This window comes from Pimephales promelas, chromosome 6, assembly GCF_988280905.1.
Source record: "Pimephales promelas chromosome 6, fPimPro1.hap1.1, whole genome shotgun sequence".
Classification (NCBI taxonomy): domain Eukaryota; kingdom Metazoa; phylum Chordata; class Actinopteri; order Cypriniformes; family Leuciscidae; genus Pimephales; species Pimephales promelas.
Window position 1 is genome coordinate 2353289 of NC_142774.1, and position 20431 is coordinate 2373719.

General features: G+C 36.9%; 1 protein-coding gene across 1 annotated transcript in view; it reads left to right on the forward strand.

The window, feature by feature from the left end:
- Positions 1 to 1176: 1176 nt before the first annotated feature.
- The window catches only part of c3a.4 (complement C3a, tandem duplicate 4), a 34026-nt gene continuing 14771 nt past the window's right edge, over positions 1177 to 20431 (forward strand). Inside the window, exons 1-30 of the mRNA XM_039648056.2 lie at positions 1177 to 1280; positions 2831 to 3023; positions 3146 to 3308; positions 3394 to 3467; positions 3623 to 3711; positions 4966 to 5048; positions 5163 to 5250; positions 5380 to 5485; positions 5710 to 5830; positions 5924 to 6039; positions 6134 to 6280; positions 6373 to 6576; positions 6660 to 6851; positions 6927 to 7082; positions 7167 to 7296; positions 7391 to 7462; positions 9360 to 9560; positions 10247 to 10361; positions 10435 to 10526; positions 10731 to 10870; positions 10994 to 11203; positions 11302 to 11359; positions 12383 to 12469; positions 12552 to 12755; positions 12841 to 12916; positions 13016 to 13175; positions 15468 to 15563; positions 15664 to 15814; positions 17311 to 17474; positions 20197 to 20355. Coding sequence (XP_039503990.2) covers positions 1207 to 1280; positions 2831 to 3023; positions 3146 to 3308; positions 3394 to 3467; positions 3623 to 3711; positions 4966 to 5048; positions 5163 to 5250; positions 5380 to 5485; positions 5710 to 5830; positions 5924 to 6039; positions 6134 to 6280; positions 6373 to 6576; positions 6660 to 6851; positions 6927 to 7082; positions 7167 to 7296; positions 7391 to 7462; positions 9360 to 9560; positions 10247 to 10361; positions 10435 to 10526; positions 10731 to 10870; positions 10994 to 11203; positions 11302 to 11359; positions 12383 to 12469; positions 12552 to 12755; positions 12841 to 12916; positions 13016 to 13175; positions 15468 to 15563; positions 15664 to 15814; positions 17311 to 17474; positions 20197 to 20355 — 3921 coding nt within the window. The 5' untranslated portion in view covers positions 1177 to 1206. The remainder of the gene's footprint in view (positions 1281 to 2830; positions 3024 to 3145; positions 3309 to 3393; positions 3468 to 3622; positions 3712 to 4965; positions 5049 to 5162; positions 5251 to 5379; positions 5486 to 5709; positions 5831 to 5923; positions 6040 to 6133; positions 6281 to 6372; positions 6577 to 6659; positions 6852 to 6926; positions 7083 to 7166; positions 7297 to 7390; positions 7463 to 9359; positions 9561 to 10246; positions 10362 to 10434; positions 10527 to 10730; positions 10871 to 10993; positions 11204 to 11301; positions 11360 to 12382; positions 12470 to 12551; positions 12756 to 12840; positions 12917 to 13015; positions 13176 to 15467; positions 15564 to 15663; positions 15815 to 17310; positions 17475 to 20196; positions 20356 to 20431) is intronic.

Sequence of the window (20431 nt, forward strand, 5' to 3'; positions counted from 1 at the left end):
ATACTTTGTTTTCCTATTTACTGCGAAATTCCTCAAGTACACCATTAACATGCATATAAATGTAACGTTTTAATGAAAAAAAAAACACATTAATGAAGAGAAAACTTGAGTTTCTGGATATTGATCTAGGTGTTAGATGCATAATTCTGCCATCTGCTGGTTAGATTTAATTTTGTGCAGATAATATAGTTTCAGCCAGAAAAAGTAATTGCCATATACTTCAAGCAGAGGCCAGGCGGCCCCATAGAGATCCATTCGTTTTCCTAAATATGACTTACTGCTCTTATTACAGCTTTTGTTATTAATATATACAGGTGAAACTCGAAAAATTTGCATATTGCACAAAAGTTATAATTTTTTATAATAGCCTATATGAAACCCCCAAATTAAAAAAAAAAAAATCTCAGAAAATTAGAATATAACATTAAATAGATTAAATAATAATAATAAATAAATAAAAGATTTTAAATACAGAAGTATAATCATGCATACACTGTAAAACATATTGTTGATTTAACTTTAAAATTAAGTAACCTGGTTGCCTTGACATTTTAAGTTGATTGAACTGGGAAAAGGGAGTTAATACAATGAAGGAGACTGATACTCAAAATAATAAGTTGTCTGAACTAAATAAATTATTTAAGTTGATTTGACAAAAGAAAAAATGTTGTGATAACAAATCTTGAAAATATATTTTTTACAGTGCATGTTATACTAAACATATTAGTTTCACCTTTTAATTTGACAAACTTTTGCATGATATTTCAATTTTTACATTTGACATTTAAAATGTACATTTAAACATTTATAGATAATGTAGAAAAAGTCACAAAGTTTTATGAAACTGAGATGAAGGGAAACCATGTTTAATAACTACAGAAAAGTCGATTTGGGGTCATATAGCCCAAGTCAGTGGGAACAAACCTGCTTTCTTTACATAATATAAACTCAGATTGATTGATTTAAAGGCACATCATTCAATGGCAGCGATGCTGCAGTGATGGTCTGAACCAGAGGAGAGGAAAGCGAAGGTGTCACAACTTTAATCGCACAGGATGATCATGTTGAATCATGGTCCAGGTCCCTCCACCCATGTTACTCAATAACTGACAGTGAGGATGATGATGATGCTGTTTTACTGAGGGAGGGCCTGAAGTGAGGATGATTATATTGAGAATAAGCGTCTGATGTAGTTCAGATACAGGCATGATGCGCGTGGACTCGGTGTGGCTGGCGGCTGTAGTCGTCTCATTACCCCTCCTCTCCCTCTGCGACCCTCTGTGAGTATAAACACACAACTGATGCTGGTTGAGTTGTGATGAAATGGATTGAAAACAATATTTAAAATTGCTGCGTCTCCGTCCTTAAGAAATCAGATCCCAGCTACAGGATTGTTTTGCAAAGAGCTTCTGATTGGTCCAACCAAATCACTCAGAACAGAATCAGATCATTGTGGGTGTAAATTTAACTGTTAAATTGTGTTAAAGGAATAGTTGACTTAAAAATATAAAAATTTTGTCATCACTTACTCATCCTCAAGTTGTTTCAAACCTGTATCTGTTTCTGCTGAACACAAAAAAAGATGTTTTGAAGATTGTCAGTATCCAGATGGACCCACTGACTTCTATAAAAATAATAATTATAATACTATGGAAGTCAGTGTGGTCCATCAACTGTTTGGTTACGGCATTCTTCAAAATATCTTCCTTTGTGTTCAGCTGAAGAAAGAAATTCATACTGGTTTGAAACAGCTTGAGGGTGTATGGAAGCGTATTGCCTTCAATTGAGGGAAAAAAAAGTTAATTATCTCAGAATTGCGAGATATTATTTCATAAAAAAAAGTTTTGCTCCGTTTTTCTGAGTTAATATATGAGAATTATGATCAAATTAAATCAGTTTCTGATGATTAAATTAATCTCCTTCATTGTATTAACTCACTTTTTCCAGTTCAATCAACTTAAAATTTTAAGGCAACCAAGGTTGCTTACCTTTTTTAAGTTAAACCAACAATATTTTATTACAGTTTAGTAATCGCAACATTTTTTCTTTTGTCAAATCAACTTAAATAATTTATTTAGTTCAGATAACATATAATTTTGAGTTTCTGATGATTAAATCATTCTCCTTAATTGTATTAACTCACTTTTTCCAGTTCAATCAACTTAAAATTTTAAGGCAACCAGGTTACTTACTTTTTTTAAGTTAAACCATCAATATTTTTTTACAGTTTAATGAGTTACTCATAATTTTGAGATAATTGAGTCATTAATTCAGAAAAACAGAGCAAAAACATTTTTTCCATGAAAAATTATCTCGTAATTCTGAGATAATTAACTCGTTAATTCAGTTACTCAAATATTAATTTGTTAATAATTTTTCCTCAAGTGAATGCAATACGCTTCCATAAGGATGAGCACGCAATGATATAATTTGCATTTTTTTTTAAGTGAACTATTAATTTAAAAATACAGCACTGTATTTAATTAATCTCATAATAACTTTGGAAGCCCTAATTGTTTGTAAATAATAAATTAATTAGTGCAGTCTCCTTTGTGAGTGCTGTGAAATGAGATTAAGATATATTGGTAACGTTTTATTTTAGGGTCCAATTCTCACTATTAACAACTTGCTCATTAGCACGTATTTTAGTATTTATTAGTACTTATTCTGCAGGACCATTCTACATCCACCCAATACCTAAACTTAACACCTTACTAACTATTAATAAGATGTAATCAGGAGTTTATTGAGGTAAAAGTAGTAGAGATTAGCCCCTAAAATAAAGTGTGAGCGATATATATTCTTCTGTATTCCCACCTGTATTGTTCAGCTACATTCTCTCGGCCCCGAACCTGCTGAGAGTCGGGTCCCCGGAGAGAGTGTTTGTGGAGGCGCAGGACTATTCTGGAGCCAGTCTGCATGTTAAAATCTCAGTGAGAAACTCTAAAGACAAGCGTGAAGTGACGAGTACATCAGTTGCTCTGACATCTGCCGTGAACTACCAGGCTCTGGTTGAGATAGTGGTAAGAAGTTTGTCTATGTGTCAAAAATCAGGCAGGATGTGTTTTACAGACTTAAACCGATGGATGGTTTGCTATGTTGGGCTTTGTGTGAATGCTGATGTCCGTGTATCGTGTGCCTGTAGGTACCTGGTAATGCATATTCCTTTGAGAAGGGAGTGGAGCAATATGTGATCCTGCAAGCTCAGTTTCCACACAAGCTGCTGGAGAAACAGGTCATGGTGATTTTTCAATCTGGACACATAGTTTTACAGACTGATAAGACCATCTACACTCCAAACAGCACAGGTGGACATATTTGCTGTTCTACATTTGTTTGTTGTGGAGCCAGTCTTGAGATCTTGCAATGACACAGATGTTTGTCCTCTCTTAGTTTTTTACAGGCTGTTTTCACTGAGTCCAGGCATGACACGGGCCGTAGAAAGTGGAGTCCGAGTGGAGATCTTGGTAAATGTACCCTCCGTCTGTGTATTAAAGTACAGTGGTCACCGCCATTTTTTTTTTACTTTAGTACTCGACAGTGAATGTGAGCTGATTTGTGTGTTTATATTGGTCAATTTCGATGCAACTAGAGAATAAATATAAATCTTCAATGTTGACAGACACCTGATGGCATCAGCCTTCAGAGCAAATCCGTTTATCCCAATGGAGGACTGGTGTCAGGAACATTCAGCCTGACTGATCCGGCCAGGTGAGTATCCTGTTTACATCAATGTATTGAAGATACTTAAAACCCAATATTGCTGAGTCAGTTTTTTAACACTTTTCCAAAGATAAAGTACTTGGTGTCCCATCTTTGTGCATTTTTTATTTTTTTTGCTTTTGCTTGTACTTAGGAATTAGAAGTGTTCATTATGTTGAATATTTATTTTGAAAGTAGCCAAAATAAATTGCAAACCTCATTAAAAAAACGTGTAAATTCCAGGTTGTTCAATATAATCTACATTATTTCTTGTTCAGTTTTTTGTTCAGGCACATACAGACATATAGATTCAGTGTATGAATCTCAACAATGGTGACAAAAAGAATATATTAGGAAAAGGAGATTCCCAAGACAATTCATATTTTAATTTATTCATACTGCATGAATGAGTTTTGATTGGTGGCACCCCGAATGGACCGCGACATGCTTGATTATTGTCACCATTGTTGAGAATCACACGCTTATTATTGATGTCTGTGTGTCCAAAACTAAATCCTAATTTTTGATCTTTTGACTTTTGATCAGAACAACTTTTAAGAAACCTTTTGGATTATATTGAAAAAAATCTGGATTTTAAGACGTTAAATCACTTTGATACGATAATGCTCGATATATATCTATGTCAGAGATTAGGACTAAATGAGTTCAGTGATTCAGGTCATATGATTCCAAAATAATTATTATGTTAAAACATAATCAACACAATGAGATCACATTTTCTCTTTGTTCATCTGGCTGTCATAACTCATGTACAGTAGACAAATAAAATCTAAAGTTAAACATGTAAAGGTCAACTGCCCAACTAAACCAAACACTGATCTCCATAATGGTGACTAAAATTTGAGTTTTCTTCTTCAGTGATTCTGCTTGTTATCATCAGGTGTCTTCAATAATGCTCAATCGTCACCTAATCAATTACTTAAATAGCACATTAACTTTAAGACTCTTTAGTGTTCATTTAACACTCAAATTTTAACACTTTAACCCTCTTTAGTTTTTGCTACCTAGTATCATTCAAGAAACTGGACATTTTTATGTACTTGGAATGTTTGAAATCAACATTACTATCATGTTGAATTTTTAATAGAAAATTACGTTTAAAGAACGTTTGAGGAACATTATAACTTTTAAAACGCGTTTCTCTAACGTCAAGAAATATTTAGAGAACACTTTTTGAAAAATGTTGTTCCCTTTTTGTGGAAAGTACCTGTTATTGTTTAATAAGATTGTGACCTTTATTAGCCCCGGGATATGGAAACTTACAGCGTGGCACCAGAACAGCCCACAGACAAACTTCTCCAGTGAGTTTGAAGTCAAGGAATACGGTAGGTGTCTCTGGATGGGTCTTCGTGAGCTGTTACGAAACCGCATTACACAATACACCCATGATATTTGCAATCCAGTGTTATCAACTCAGGTTCTTCCCTTTTCTCTTGCAGTCCTGCCCAGCTTCGAGGTCTCTTTGAGACCACAGAAAGCCTTCTTCTATGTGAACGATGACAGTCTATCAGTCGATATTGAAGCCAAGTACAGCACCTTTTTTTGTACTGAATATTATGGCCATATGCATGTTTTCTAATTAAATGGCTAGCAGTTGCAATAGTGTTTTAGAATATATTAGCTATTAAAGTAAATGTGTGTTTGTGTACTCTAAAGGTATTTGTTTGGGGAGAAAGTCAATGGTCATGGATTTGTTGTATTTGGAGTGATTACTGAAAATAAAGGGAAGATAAGTATACCAGGCTCCTTACAGAAAGTGAAGGTATTACACACACACACACCAGAGATTTATATTAAACTTAGATTTTAGGATTATTTGCTCCATATATGAATAATTTCTGTTGGGGGTTTTCTATATACAAAAAATGGCACGTTTGTGGTCATAAATTCTACTTAGACACACAAAGTATAATGAGTCCATTTGATAGTTGACAAATGCAGGAGAAATTGCACAGATCTGATCAGATCAAAATTGTTGAATGTCAGATCTCTGACGGAAGTGGAACTGCAGAACTGAGGAGAAAACACATCCAAGAGACCTTCCCAAACATCATGCAGCTTGTTGGCCAATCACTGTACATTACAGTGAGTCTGCTGACCGACTCTGGTAAGAACTGCACCATTTCTGACATACATTTTTCTTGGACAACAACGTGGACGTGTTCATTTCCGTTTCTTATCGAACGCATGTGTGTTTCAGGCAGTGAAATGGTGGAAGCTCACAGGAAAGGCATTCAGATCGTGACGTCACCGTACACCATACACTTTAAAAGAACACCTCAATTCTTCAAACCTGGGATGCCCTTCGATGTCTCGGTAAAAGCAAAAACATGATTTGATAACCTCAAGAGCAATCTTTAAGTAAGTATTACTGTGTACCTTATTTTTTTGTTCTGGGTTTTGCGTAAAGGTCTATGTAACAAATCCTGACCAAACGCCTGCTCAAAATGTGGAAGTGGAGGTCAATCCTGGAGGGGTCAGAGGTCAAACAAGAGCCAATGGCATTGCGAAGGTTACCATAAACACTCCAGGACGAACTTCTACACTGGAGATCACCGTAAGATCTTCCATCTCAACTGCACTGATGTTCAGTCAGATCAATGGGGTATATTTCAGCACATCAGATAACAATGTATTGATTCGTTTCAGGCAAAGACCAAAGATCCACAATTAAAAGACATACAGCAGGCAGAGAAGAAGATGACGGCTCTCGCTTACATTCCCAAAGGCGGCTCAAACAACTACCTGCATATCGGCATTGATTCTGCAGAGCTTCAGATCGGTGATCAAATGAAAGTCAATCTCAACACTGGACAAAGTCCAGGAGCCAGAGATCAAGATTACACATACATGGTGCGTGACAGACCTGTCGTGATTCAAGCAGTGAAAATGTTTCCAAAAATGTATTCATTGTCTTTTATTTGCCTCATTTCCAGATCTTGAGTAAAGGTCAGATTGTTCAAGCAGACAGGTTTAAGAGGAGAGGACAATCTTTAGTATCTCTATCTCTACCTGTAACCAAAGACATGGTGCCGTCCTTCCGCTTTGTGGCTTATTATCACGTGGGCTCGTCTGAGGTGGTGTCTGATTCAGTCTGGGTCGACGTGAAGGACACGTGCATGGGAACGGTATTTTTTTGCCCTGGTCATACAGCACTGTGAATCAATCTTCATTTTTCTGATATATGTTCTTTGCTCTGCCAGCTTAAAGTGGAAGTCCACGATCCTGAGAATGTCTATGAGCCTGGTGAACAATTCGGCCTGAGAGTAACAGGAGACCCTGGGGCCAAAGTTGGGTTGGTTGCTGTGGATAAAGGCGTTTATGTTCTCAACAACAAGAACAGACTAACTCAAACAAAGGTTGGTAGATCAGAACTGAATCATTGCATTGTAACTGGGATGCGGCCACATTTTCCAACCTAAACATATTGATTCCTCCAACAGATCTGGGATGTTGTTGAGTCGCATGACACTGGCTGCACAGCAGGAAGTGGAAAAGAAAGCATGCAAGTTTTTAGCGATGCCGGCCTGCTGTTTGAGTCCAGCTCAGCTGGAGGCACTAGCGTCAGAAAAAGTACTTGCATTTACTTGACCTATTCAAGTACAGACTTCACTATTATCAATGAATCCATCGGACTAATTACATTTTCAAAACTGGTCTGTTCCAGATGCCGCATGCCTTTCTTCATCTCGAAGGAAAAAACGAGAAGTGACCATAACACAACTCTGGGAGACTCTAGGTAAGAAAGCTGCATTCCTCCATTTACACCCACAAATACCAAACCTCAAATTTTACACTCAGGTAATGATCCCAAGTTTAGGTACTAAGTTTCATTTGAATTCAAATAATTGCCTAAAAGAAACTACTTCTACTACGGGGCGTTTTCACACCTGAAAGTTCGCACCAAGGTCCGAGCCAAAGTTCACGTTTTGATGCGTTTTATTAGCCCGGATGCCAGCCCAAACTCCGCCCACAACATTTTTTGGTCGGGAAGTTCGGTCCGGACTCGATCCATTGAGGAGTAATTATGATCAAAAAATGAACGGGCCAATCAGATTGTCAGGGCGGGCTTTATACGATGATGGACAGATGATCTGCAAGGACGTAATCATCACGTTATCAAGGAGCGCTTGGTTTCCCTCAGAGATGACTGCAGCTGGAGAATTGAGATGTATACAGTAGATTACGCTGTCGCGTCTTTTGTAAAATAAATTTACAACGCATTCATTTTAATAGATGAACAGAAAACTGCAATCGAGGCATTTGTCGATAGGAAAGATATTTTTTGCCGTCCTTCTTACATGATTCAGCAAAAGTGTAACTTTTCAGCTGGCTCTGTCGGTCGTTAAGAAGATGGGACGTAATGAAAAGCCTGTGGTCGTTGTGGTTTCTCCTTTGGTCGCACTCATGGAGGACCAAGTAAAAGAAGCAACACTCGTTATTTAACTTCTAAAATAAGTAAGTTCTAGTTGAAAACTGAGCTATGCAAAGGAGTTGACTTACTGGATTGCTCTGATTGGTTGTAGGCTTACCGACTATCCAATTGAGTGCAGAGGGGTTTTTTTCCTGGTTCGGTTAAGACACGCCTCATAATCAAAACACTACGGAGGAGTTTCAGACTCATATTCTCACTAGGCTAACTTTTTATACTTTCAGAAAGTTTTGGTTTGGTTTCACACTGCAATTATGCGAGCGCACTAAAGAACTTTACGCGACATACTTGCGTCTTGTCGTCATCATCTATGTGGGCTGCATCTTGACATTGATTGGTTTAGTAAATGGAGGTGCGTCTGACGTCTGCATGGTGTCAATTTGGCGGGTAACTTTGACAACATGAACGAACAGACGCATATCGTTGCAACTAGTGTTATTTTTATGCCGTTATTACCTGCAGCGCCAACTATACACAACGCTAGTTCAAATTCGCCAAATAAACGTCCTCATCGTGCGAACATTTTATTGTCGCCGGCAGGAAAGGAGATGAAGCCTGCAATGTCATCAGACCTTACTTCAATTAAAATCCTCGTCTCCTCATCTCCTCATGTACCCTTGGTGCTGGCCCCAAACTGAATAGAGTGCCGAAGTTACGAAGTTACGACGTCACTCTGTACGCGGAAGTGAGTTAGCATTTTAGCACTCCCGGTTCCCTCGCCCTAAAGTCTATGGGATTTTTGAATGGGTTTTTGCTAAATCACCTGAAATAAGGTCTGTGGTGAACAAAGCCTCTAAATATTTTCACGTTTTGATATATGACATAGAACATACAGTTATAACCTGCTTAAACTTTATTGTGTCTGTTTGTGTTTTTAAAAACTTTATATAGGCTTCAAAATTTATCCATTTTGAACCTGTAAAGATTATCTTGATAGACAAAACGTGTAAGGGTCACAACTCTTTGTTAAACACAGATCTTATTTTTTGCAATTTTCCAAAAGTCTATGGGGAAAATGCATTGCTTTTCGATCGAGGGAACCCATGCGCCGCTAGCTTCCGAGTCGTCCTACAAAGTGACGTCATCACTTCGGCACTCTATAGACATTTAATCAGTAGATGTAAAAGATAAGTCAAAACAAAGAAAAAAGACTAATCAAATAATATCAGCCTCTTTCCATTTCTCTTTTCTTATCCACCTTTAGTGAGCAAGTACTCTGGCCTTGGGAAGGAATGCTGTATGGATGGAATGAAGAGTATGGTTGATTTGACATACACTTGTGAGTATCGGGCAAGCTTTATCGTGGACGGAGAGGAGTGCAGACAGGCTTTCCTACACTGCTGCAATGAGATGACCGGCCGCAACAGAGAGTCGGATAAACAGGGCGAACAGACTCTATCCCGCAGTAAGAGCACTTTCAAAAACATATACATATTAGAGCCCGACCGATAAAGGATTTTGAAGGCCGATACCGATACAAATATTTGTTGGTTTTAAAATCCGATATACTCTCTTTTTAGTCCGATATATCGGCCGATATTAATATTATTATTTTATTTCAGAAACGGACAACAAAATATTATCAGATTTCCCTAACATTAGTTATTTGTAGTTAATTATGAGTTTTAACTAAAATAATATAATAATGCATAACTGGTTCTCTCTGCCTGACTCTGGCTGGATCAGCAGGTTTCAGGATGTGTGGCACGTTATACACGAGTGTTGCCAACAGGGACGGTGTAGAGCGCCCTCTGGTGGACAAACTATACAACTCCAACACTCATGACATGGTTGAAGCGTGATTCGCCCGTTTTTATTTTATTTTTGAAATATTCATTTATCGGCCATTATAACTACCGATATTTTAGAAAATACCTAATATCGGCCGATATATCGGTCTGCCTCTAATACATATTTCAATTGAGACACTCGAGCGAATACACCTGGACTTCAGGTGTGTCTTGAGCAGGCAGAGCTCTTACAAGTTGTGGTTCTGCAATTACAGGAATCGATCCAATTGGAAAAACGACCATTTTTTTAAGGGTTGCTTCTGTTTTGTCTAAAATAAATCAACCACCCTTTCACCCACAGGTGAAGCCGATGAATTCGTGAACTCAGATGACATTGTGTCACGCACGCTCTTCCCTGAAAGCTGGCTTTGGGAGGAAGTGGTGTTGCCTAACTGTCCCTCAACCAACCGTCAGTGGTGAGTGTGACTTGCAGTTTTCAACAGTCAGTGTTTAAGATCCTGTTTAAGTAAAAGATGATCTCTCTTTTAGTCAAACAACCACCAGACTTAGAGATGGCCTCCAGTTGAAAGACTCCATAACCACCTGGGAGATCACAGCCATCAGCTTGTCCAAGACTCATGGTACGGACTGATCTTGGAAACACACAAACCACTTGTCCATTTAAAAGGAGATTCCTGGGAATTGTCCACACTTATGCATTGCATTTGATTACCCCAGACAATAATTTCAATGCATCGGTCTATGTCCTGGGCTGAAAATGTTCTAGGCCTACAAAACATCTAATGCTTTCTGTGACGGCTTGCTCTCTTTTTTTCTCTACAAAGGTATCTGTGTGGCAGATGTTCATGAGATGATAGTAATGAAGAACTTCTTTATTGACCTAAAGATTCCCTATTCAGCCGTACGCAACGAGCAAATTGAAATCAAGGCTGTTATCCACAACTTTTACAGCAGAAAAGTAAAGGTCAGATTGGAAGAATGTTTTACCTTGGCAAACCTCAGTTTGATGACCGAAAATGCTTTGGCTATTACCAGCCCTACTGTACTTTCTTCTGAAGTAGTGTGTGATTTTCATTTCTTGAATTAGGTACGTGTGGAACTGAAGGAAACCAAGGACATCTGCAGCCCGGCCAGTAATAGAGGAAAGTACCAAATCGTAGTGGCGGTCAATGCTAAATCATCGTATTCAGTACCTTTTGTCATTGTCCCAATGGCTTTGGGACGCCACGCAATTGAGGTCAAGGCGTCCGCCTCGGGACGTGGAAGCGATGGCGTGAAGAAAGATCTCCTAGTGGTGGTAACAAAAAATACGTCTCGATCAGAAAACAAAAAGACAAACGGTGACTCCCGAGAATTTGTTCTTTCACTCGCTCACTCTTCTCTTCATTTCTTTAGGCTGAAGGCGTGTTGACTAAACTTAATGAAAATCTACAGTTAAGTCCTTCCAAGAAAGGTAAGATGATTCCAACAAAACAAAGAAATGCACTCAACATTTTTTTTGACTGAATGTTCATTTTTGGATAGACCAATACCCGAAGGGGACATGTGTAGCCTCTGGGGCCAGTTGTTCAAAACATTTAATCTGGATCAAAATGATCCGGATTTGGATATCCCTTTTTTTCCTATCTAGGATCAGGTAATCCGTCTTACTTTTATGCCGGTTTTTCAAAGCAACATTGGACTGGATCACCCTGATCCAGATTCACAGTTTACAAGATTACCAAATCCGAATTACCAGTGCTCTAAATGGGACAACATATCACAATGTGGGCTACCAGCTATGTAAAGAACAGGTAGAAGAGCCAACATGGGCTCACTGTAAGTGTTCAAACAAGATCATTTTTATTTATTTTTTTACTTAACTATACTGAATTTCTTAATTGTTAGCCTACGTATGTCTACTTTATCACTGTTACAATGGTTACACAAGACAAGTGCAAAATATAAATAAAAGTATATACACGACTAAATGATACAAATTTGACCAATTTTAAAGTTTTACTACAATTTCTTCCTGAAATCCACCTTGAAATCCTACAGGATAATCCTGTTTTTTTTTTGTTGTTTTTTTTTTGGATCAAGGTTATCCAAATCCCACTGACAAGTTTTGAACAACACAAACTGAAGGTTTGATCCAGATTAAAACTAGGATTGGATTCCCTGATCTAATCTAATTTCAGATTTCAGACCCATTTTCAAGATTTTATCCAATCCGATAACCAAAATCCGATCAGTTTACCTTTGAACAACTGGCCCCTGGAAATGATTGTCAAGGATATATATATTTTTTTCCTTTATATGGGCATTTCATGAGTTGTTTCTTCACATTCAGTGTTTTGCGAATGTTTCAAGTTTTATGATTTTTGTCTCGAGCCTTGGACCATTTCTTTGTAAATAATAAAGGCCACACTTTAGTCATTCAAATGTACAAATAAGAGTAAAGCATGACTACACAGTTGCCATTTTTCTGGAGCAGGTGGTGAACATGTGGAGGTTATCAGGAGCCTTATACTGAGGGACCAGGCGCCAAACACACCTGCGAGCACATATATATCCGCAATAGGTGACTCTTCTAACATCTGCTGTAAGTAAAACAAACTATGGCTTGTTTTTTCTTACCAGTATGCCAATCTCTTTGTGCACAGGAGACACGATCAGCATAACAATAGAGGCGGCTTTAAGTGGTCATGCCATGGGTTCGCTGGTTGTCCAGCCGGGTGGCTGTGGGGAGCAGAACATGATGGGCCTAACGATGCCTGTCATTGCAACACATTACTTGGATAAAACCAAACAGTGGCACACCGTGAATGCTGGGCTTAGACAGACAGCTGTTTCCTATATTACAAGAGGTAAACTACATAAGACTGGAGTGCAAACTTCGAACCTTTCACATTCTTGTTTAGAGTCTGGCCATCTGATTGTGTTGATGTACAGGTTATAATCAGCAGCTGGCGTATCGTAAAGCCGACGGGTCGTTTGCGTCATGGATTCAACGCCCAAGCGGCACCTGGTAACCAATATGACTCTCAGTTCTGCTTGTTTGATAAGAACTATTAATCAAGCATCTTGCCATGATTAAGGCTTAATATTAGTTTCGTTTCTCCTAAAGGTTGACCGCGTATGTTGCTAAAGTATTTGCCATGGCCAGTAACATCATACACATAGACCAGAATGTGATCTGCTCTGCTTTCAAGTGGCTCATCCTGAACAAGCAGTTACCTGATGGTGCTTTCAAAGAAGATGCCCCTGTATATAGTGGAGTGATGACTGTGAGTGAGACACACCATAACACTTCATGTCATTCCAAACCTATACCCACTGAGCAAAGTGATGTCCAAAAGACGTCTTTTCAAAGTCTTTGTCACAAAAGTCGGACGTTGAAAAGACTGAGGGTCCAGAATGAAAGTTTTTACGACGTCTTTTTTTGACGTGTTCTGGACATCTGAAAAAGACGTCAATGGATCCTTCGTACAAGGTTAAAAACTAGTTCAAATGTGGCCACAATTTATACTGTTTCTTGACCAAATAAACACTCTCAGGATGCATTAAATTAAAACTCATGTTTATTTACATTGTTTAGATGTGGTTTAGATGGTGATATTTTTTTCATTTTAAGTTACCATTGTGGTGATCAGTGTTGGTCTCTTGGTCCCACATTGCCTTACTTAAGCTTTTCTTTGGCTGTTGTAACTGTGTGTTTTTATAACACCATTGACTCTGCAGAGAAGGCCAAGAAGATAAGAAATCAGTTGTCTTCAGCTGCTTGTTAATGATGACAAAGTCAACACAATGCAAGCATTAAACAACATATAAGCTTTTGTTTTTATACCAGAAATTTATAATTATTAATCTTGTGGAACTGTATTATTTGGACCAGTAACTTTATAATGACCACTGCGTACAATATGTTTTCAGAAAATGAATCACATAGTCACACACAGATATCAAGATTTTGGATATGATTCTCAACGACGGTGACAACCAAAACAAAAAAGCTTGGGAATCAAGGATGTTTTGTACAATTAAGGCTACCCATCATGCATTGCAGCATGAAGCATTTTTGTATTCATTGTCACCATTTTTGTGAATCATATGCAAAATATTGATGTCTTTGTGTGACTATATGGTACATTTTCTCAAAACATTGTGTAAATTTGCTTTTTGTCCAACTTCCATGCTACTAATGCAGTTCCACGAGATTGGTGGTTATAAACTTCGGATTCAAACACAAAAGTCTAAACACAACGTTAAATACCCACTTTATATTGATTTCATCATCATCATCATCATCATCACCAACAACAACAAGGACCTGATGAGAGACATTTTTCTTGGCTTTCTCTGTCACAACAATGGTGTTATTCAAACACACAGTTACAACAGCCAAAGAAAAGCTAGAATACAAAATATTGGGACCAAGAGCCCAACTAAAGCAAACACTGATCACCACAATGGTGACTTCAAATGAAACAAATATCACCATCTAAACAACGTAAGGAAATTACATTGAAATAAACATGAGTTTTAATTTAATGCATCCTGAGAGTGTTTATTTGGTCCAGAAACAGTATACATTGTCTAAATGAGGCCATAAATAATGTTGAAAATGGCCACATTTGAACTAGTTTTTAACCTTGTACGAAGGATCCATTAACGTCTACATCAGACGTCCAGAACACGTCAAAAAAAGACGTCATAAAAACTTTCATTCCGGTGGACGTCTTTTCAACGTCCGACTTTTGTGACAAAGACTTTGAAAAGACGTCTTTTGGACATCACTTTGCTCAGTGGGATATGACTTTCTTTCTTCAGTGGCCCATAAACGGAAAAATGTAAGTCATTCTCAAAAAGTGGTCCATACAACTTATGTTCTATGGTTTTAGCACATTAAGGTCTACAATGCAATTGCAATTGCAAATAAAAAAAAATGACAAAAGAAACAAAAAAGCTTTTCCCAAGACTTCAATTGTCATTAGTTGAGTCAGAAGTGGACATTTTGAACAAACAAACTGACTGAATGTTTTCTCAGCTCATTAAGTATTTGAACATTGAAAATATTAAACTGCACCGCATTTATTTCACAATGTATCTTCTCAGTTTTAAGGGTGTGCTTACTGTTTCTCAGTGAAATACCACGAATGAATGAAACCTAACCCTTTGCAGGCGAAAGAAAGTGGCATCTGATGCTTCAGAATACCATGAATCAAGTACAAGATTAATGGCAAAATAAACATCCAAGGATAATTCCACCAGCTATCAAACAGACCATCCCCAATTAACTGCTTTAAAAACACTCTATTTTATTAATATACTAATATTTAAGTGTAGTGTTGTACAAATGCAGCTTGTCCATTGTACTTCTTTTGTTCTGCTTTGTTGCTAAGTCATGAGTCTAAATCGCTGTTGAACATCAACCAACAATCAAATCCAACAATGCCATTTTTTTTATCTGGCGAAATTCTTCACTGCATCAATTCCCATTTAAATGACTGGATTTCACATGCAGAATTTCACACAGCAATGGTAATTGATGCGTTATTTCTGACATCACTGTGACACAGGGGAACGTATATGGGGCAAACTCACAAGCATCCTTGACGGCCTTTGTGCTCATCGCCCTACAGGAGGGGAGAAGCCATTGTGCTGGCCAGATCTCAGTGAGTTAAGATGCAACACTTGAAAAAAAAAAAAGTGAAAATAAGCTTTGTTAAACATGTCATTTATTCTCATAATCGTATTGTTTTTATTCCTCTTTAGAGTCTCGACAGTAGCATTTCTAAAGCCATCGCATACCTTAAATCTCAGTTCCATGGTCTGACGAACCCATACTCAGTGGCTATGACATCTTATGCTCTAGCCAATGGAAACGCACTTCACAAACAAGTCCTCTTGAGCAAAGCCTCTGCAGGTAAAGACACTGAAATGTTCAGGTGTCAATCAATGGTGCACCCATATCATCCTATCAGAATTAACATTTCTTGTTGTACGTGATTAAGTTGCAGAACAACCAGGGCTTGACATTAGCACCCGCGAACACGCCAAATGCGAGTAGATCTCTCATCTCTCACACAAACCCGCGTCCCTTTACTCACTCCTTTAATTTGCTCCGGATGAATATTGTTGGTGAATTTTGGTGAGGGATTGCGCATGTTAAAGGAGTAGTTCACTTTTAAAAAAAAACTTTACTCACCCCCATGTCATCCAAGATGTCCATGTCTTTCTTTCTTCAGTCAAAAAGAAATGAAGGTTTTTGATGAAAACTTTCCAGGATTTTTCTCCATATAATGGACTTCAATGGGAACCAAACGGTTCTAGGTCCAAAAGAGAGTTTCAGTGCAACCCGTTCAAATGGCTTTAAACGTCACCAGACGAAACGAAAGCGAAGCGATCGCTCATTTAAAAAAAAAAGTTTAAGCTTTCATTCATGAGTCTCCTGTTCGAACTCGTTCATCAAAATGAACGAATCTTTTTCCGAGTCAATTCGTTCATTTCATTTGTTGGATGAACCAAATGAAAAATGGTCTGACGAACCCATACTCAGTGGCTATGACATCTTATGCTCTAGCCAATGGAAACGCACTTCGTTTGGGTTCGTCAGACCTTTTTTTTTTTTTTCTTTATTAAATGAGTGATCGTTTCGCTTGATAAGACCCTTATTCATCGTCTGGAATCGTTTAAAGCCCTTTGAAGCTGCACTAAAACTGTCTTTTGGACCTTGAACCGTTTGGTTCCCATTGAAGTCCATTATATGGAGAAAATCCTGGATTGTTTTCATCAAAAACCTTAATTTCTTTTCGACTAAAGAAAGAAAGACACAGACATCTTGAATGACACGGGGGTGAGGAAATTATCAGCAAAAGTTTTTTAAAAGTGAACTACTCCTTTAAGTATAGTTTTACTTATTCACACCCAAAGTGTGTGCAAATAAATACACTATATTGGCCATATAAAATTATATAATGGGTTTATGCGTCATGTCTTAATGTGACAGCATCCTAATTTACCAGTTGTCAAATTATGAGATTATATTACAAAAATTCTATACGGCAGTTTTCCCCCATGGTATCGATGTCAAAATTGTGGCCCGTGAAAATGCTGAGTGGCTAGTAACTTTGTATGGGCAAAAAAAAATGTCAAGCCCTGAGAACAAAAAACATTTGTTCAAAGCAATGAAGACAAAGACTCAAAAATTACTTTTGACTGGTAGTGTGTAATGATAACAAACATAGACAAAGCATCAATGATGACACACTATAAAACTAAAAGTCATGAAGTATAAAATGTGCTTGATGTCTTGTATTTGGTATCTACTCCATTTCAACAATCAAGCACAGCTGCTTTGGAACAATACGTATGGCGAAAAGTGCTATAGAAATAAAATGATGCTGAATTGACCCCATACAGATGGAAGTCACTGGGACGTGCCTGGAAGCCATAGCTTTACTTTGGAGGCTTCGGCTTATGCGCTCCTGGCTCTTGTTAAAGTGGAAGACTATCAGCGCGCAGCTCCCATCGTAAACTGGCTCAACAAGCAGAGGCAGTACAATGGAGGATACGGCACGACTCAGGTCTGTAGTGTACATTAAACATTACACGTCTGTCCATACAGTCTTGCATCGTGCAAGATACTTTTATTTTTTACAATAGCTAGGACACATTTCTCAATACTCCATATACACATGTCTCAAAACACATCAGTTCTCATTACCGGCTTTCACTTACCAGTCAATTTTACATTTAGGGCCATAGCTGGGAAAAATGGATTCATGTTATTTGAACGATGTAGTCATTGAATGCAAGCAAAGATAATTGATCTACACGTGTGGTTCTCACTGTGTGGAAAGTTTTGAAAAAGTGTCTTTAAGTATTGAGAAAGAGGCCAATGTTTAAAAAAAAACAAAAAAAAAAAAACAGACAGGCTATAAACCTATATAATTTTTAATGCACATTTTTTTGGGAGATTTTTATATATATATATCTTTAATTTACTAGATTTGGTCAATAATTAATAAACAAATAGTAATTAAAGCAATTTCCTCACATTCTTACGGAGGCGTATTGCATTCACTTGAAGAAAAAAAAAATCTACTCTGTTTTTCTGAATTAACGAGTTAATTTTTCATGAGAAAAAAAAATTGCTCTGTTTTTCTGAATTAAGGAGTTAATTTTTCATGAGAAAAAATTTTTTTTGCTCTGTTTTTCTGAATTAATGAGTTAATTTTTCATGAGAAAAAAATTTTTTTGCTCTGTTTTTCTGAATTAACAAGTTAATTTTTCATGAGAATTTTTTTTGCTCTGTTTTTCTGAATTAATGAGTTAATTTTTAATGAGAAAAAAAGTTTTTCTCTGTTTTTCTGAATTAATGAGTTAATTTTTCATGGAATTTTTTTTTTTTGCTCTGTTTTTCTGAATTAACGAGTTAATTCAGAAAAAACAGAGCAAAAACTTTTTTTCTCACGAAAAATTAACTCATTAATTCAGAAAAACAGAGAAAAAATATTTTCTCATGAAAAATTAACTCATTAATTCAGAAAAACAGAGAAAAACTTTTTTTCTCATGAAAAATTTACTCATTAATTCAGAAAAACAGAGCAAAAAAAATGTCTCATGAAAAATTAACTCGTTAATTCAGAAAAACAGAGCAAAAAAAAAATTTCTCATGAAAAATTAACTCATTCATTCAGAAAAACAGAGAATTTTTTTTTTCTCATGAAAAATTAACTCATTAATTCAGAAAAACAGGGTAGATTTTTTTTCTTCAAGTGAATGCAATACGCCTCCGTACATTCTATCCTAACTCTTCTTTTAATTCAGCTCATAATATCTTGCATTGGGTGTTTTTGTCGACCTCTTGTGGGGGAAAAAATATTATAGCATGATATATTGCGTAGATCAGATGTGCCATAGATATCCACAATAAAGGCTAGATGTGTTACGGCGGAGTTTCTATCGTCATCACCGGCGGCCATCTTGTCACAGGCAAGCTGATGTAAGACGAGTGGTCAGCACGAACACACTCTTATCTCGTTGAAATCTTGACTGATTTACAAACGGTTTGGTTTCTTACAAACGTTATTAACGTGGCTATAATTGTAGATGATAATTTATTTATACACTTATTATTCATAAGTATGCAGTGTCATAACTACATTTGTCACTCAACTACAAAATTGAAAGCAAGTTATGGTTATTTAAAAAGTACATGCACCATTAAAACAAGATGGCCGCCAGGTGTGGATGTCAACCTCCATTGGCCAGCAGTGTGGACGAGATATCTAGCCTTTATTGTGAATATCTATGACTCTAGCTCTATATGGAGCAAATTGAGCTATTTCCCCTGGGCCCTAAAGACAATTAGTTTGCATTCAGACACATGTAGACATTATAATATAATTTTGTGGTAAAATTTTAGCATTTTTAGTTTGAATTTTGAGCATTTTTAGTTTTTTCTATGTGTACTGAAGCATTCCTGGCTCTCCATTCATTCCAAAGGGGTCAAATTGACCCGTGACGGTAGGATTTGAGACTTTTTTAAATCACCACAAAACTCCTCAAATCCATATATATATATATATATTCACCAATATATATATATATATATATATATATATATATATATATATATATATATACTGTAAAAAATATTGATGGTTTAACTTAAAAAAGTAAGTAACCTGGTTGCCTTAAAATTTTAAGTTGATTGAACTGGAAAAAGTGAGTTAATACAATGAAGGAGAATGATTTAACCATCAGAAACTCAAAATGATATGTTATCTGAACTAAATAAATTATTTAAGTTGATTTGACAAAAGAAAAGATGTTGTGATTACTACACTGAAAAAAATAGTGTTGGTTTAACTTAAAAAAGTAACCTTGGTTGCCTTAAAAATTTCAGTTGATTGAACTGGAAAAAGTGAGTTCATTCAATGAAGGAGATTAATTTAATCATCAGAAACTCAAAATAATAAGTTATCTCAACTAAATAAATTATTATAAAGTTGATTTGACAAAAGAAAATATGTTGCGATAACAAATCTTGAAAATATTTTGACAGTGTTTATATATATATATATATATATATATATATATATAATATTTTTTTTTTTTTGGTGTGTATTCATGGTTCAAGTGTGACAAACATCCTTGGGTCTTGGACCCCTCTGATGAACATTCAATTTAAAAAATGTTTTAATGTGTTTCGGGTCAAAATGACCCGAGCGAAGGATGAGGGACCAAAAGACAAAACCTAAAGACGAGAAACAGTTGAAACGTGTCTCTCTTCCCTGCCAGGCCACCATCATGGTGTTCCAGGCTGTAGCCGAGTACAGCATTAAAGTGAAGGACATAAAGCTGTTAGACCTGCAGATGACCATCCGAGTGGACGGCAGCCCACAGCCGATTGTGTTTAGGTTCAACAAGGAGAACGCTCATCTCACACAAACAACCACGGTGAGTTTGTGCTGAAAGTGCTAGCATTTCAATGTCATTCAGCTAAAAAAGTCCTAAGATATGTATCGTACAGTCA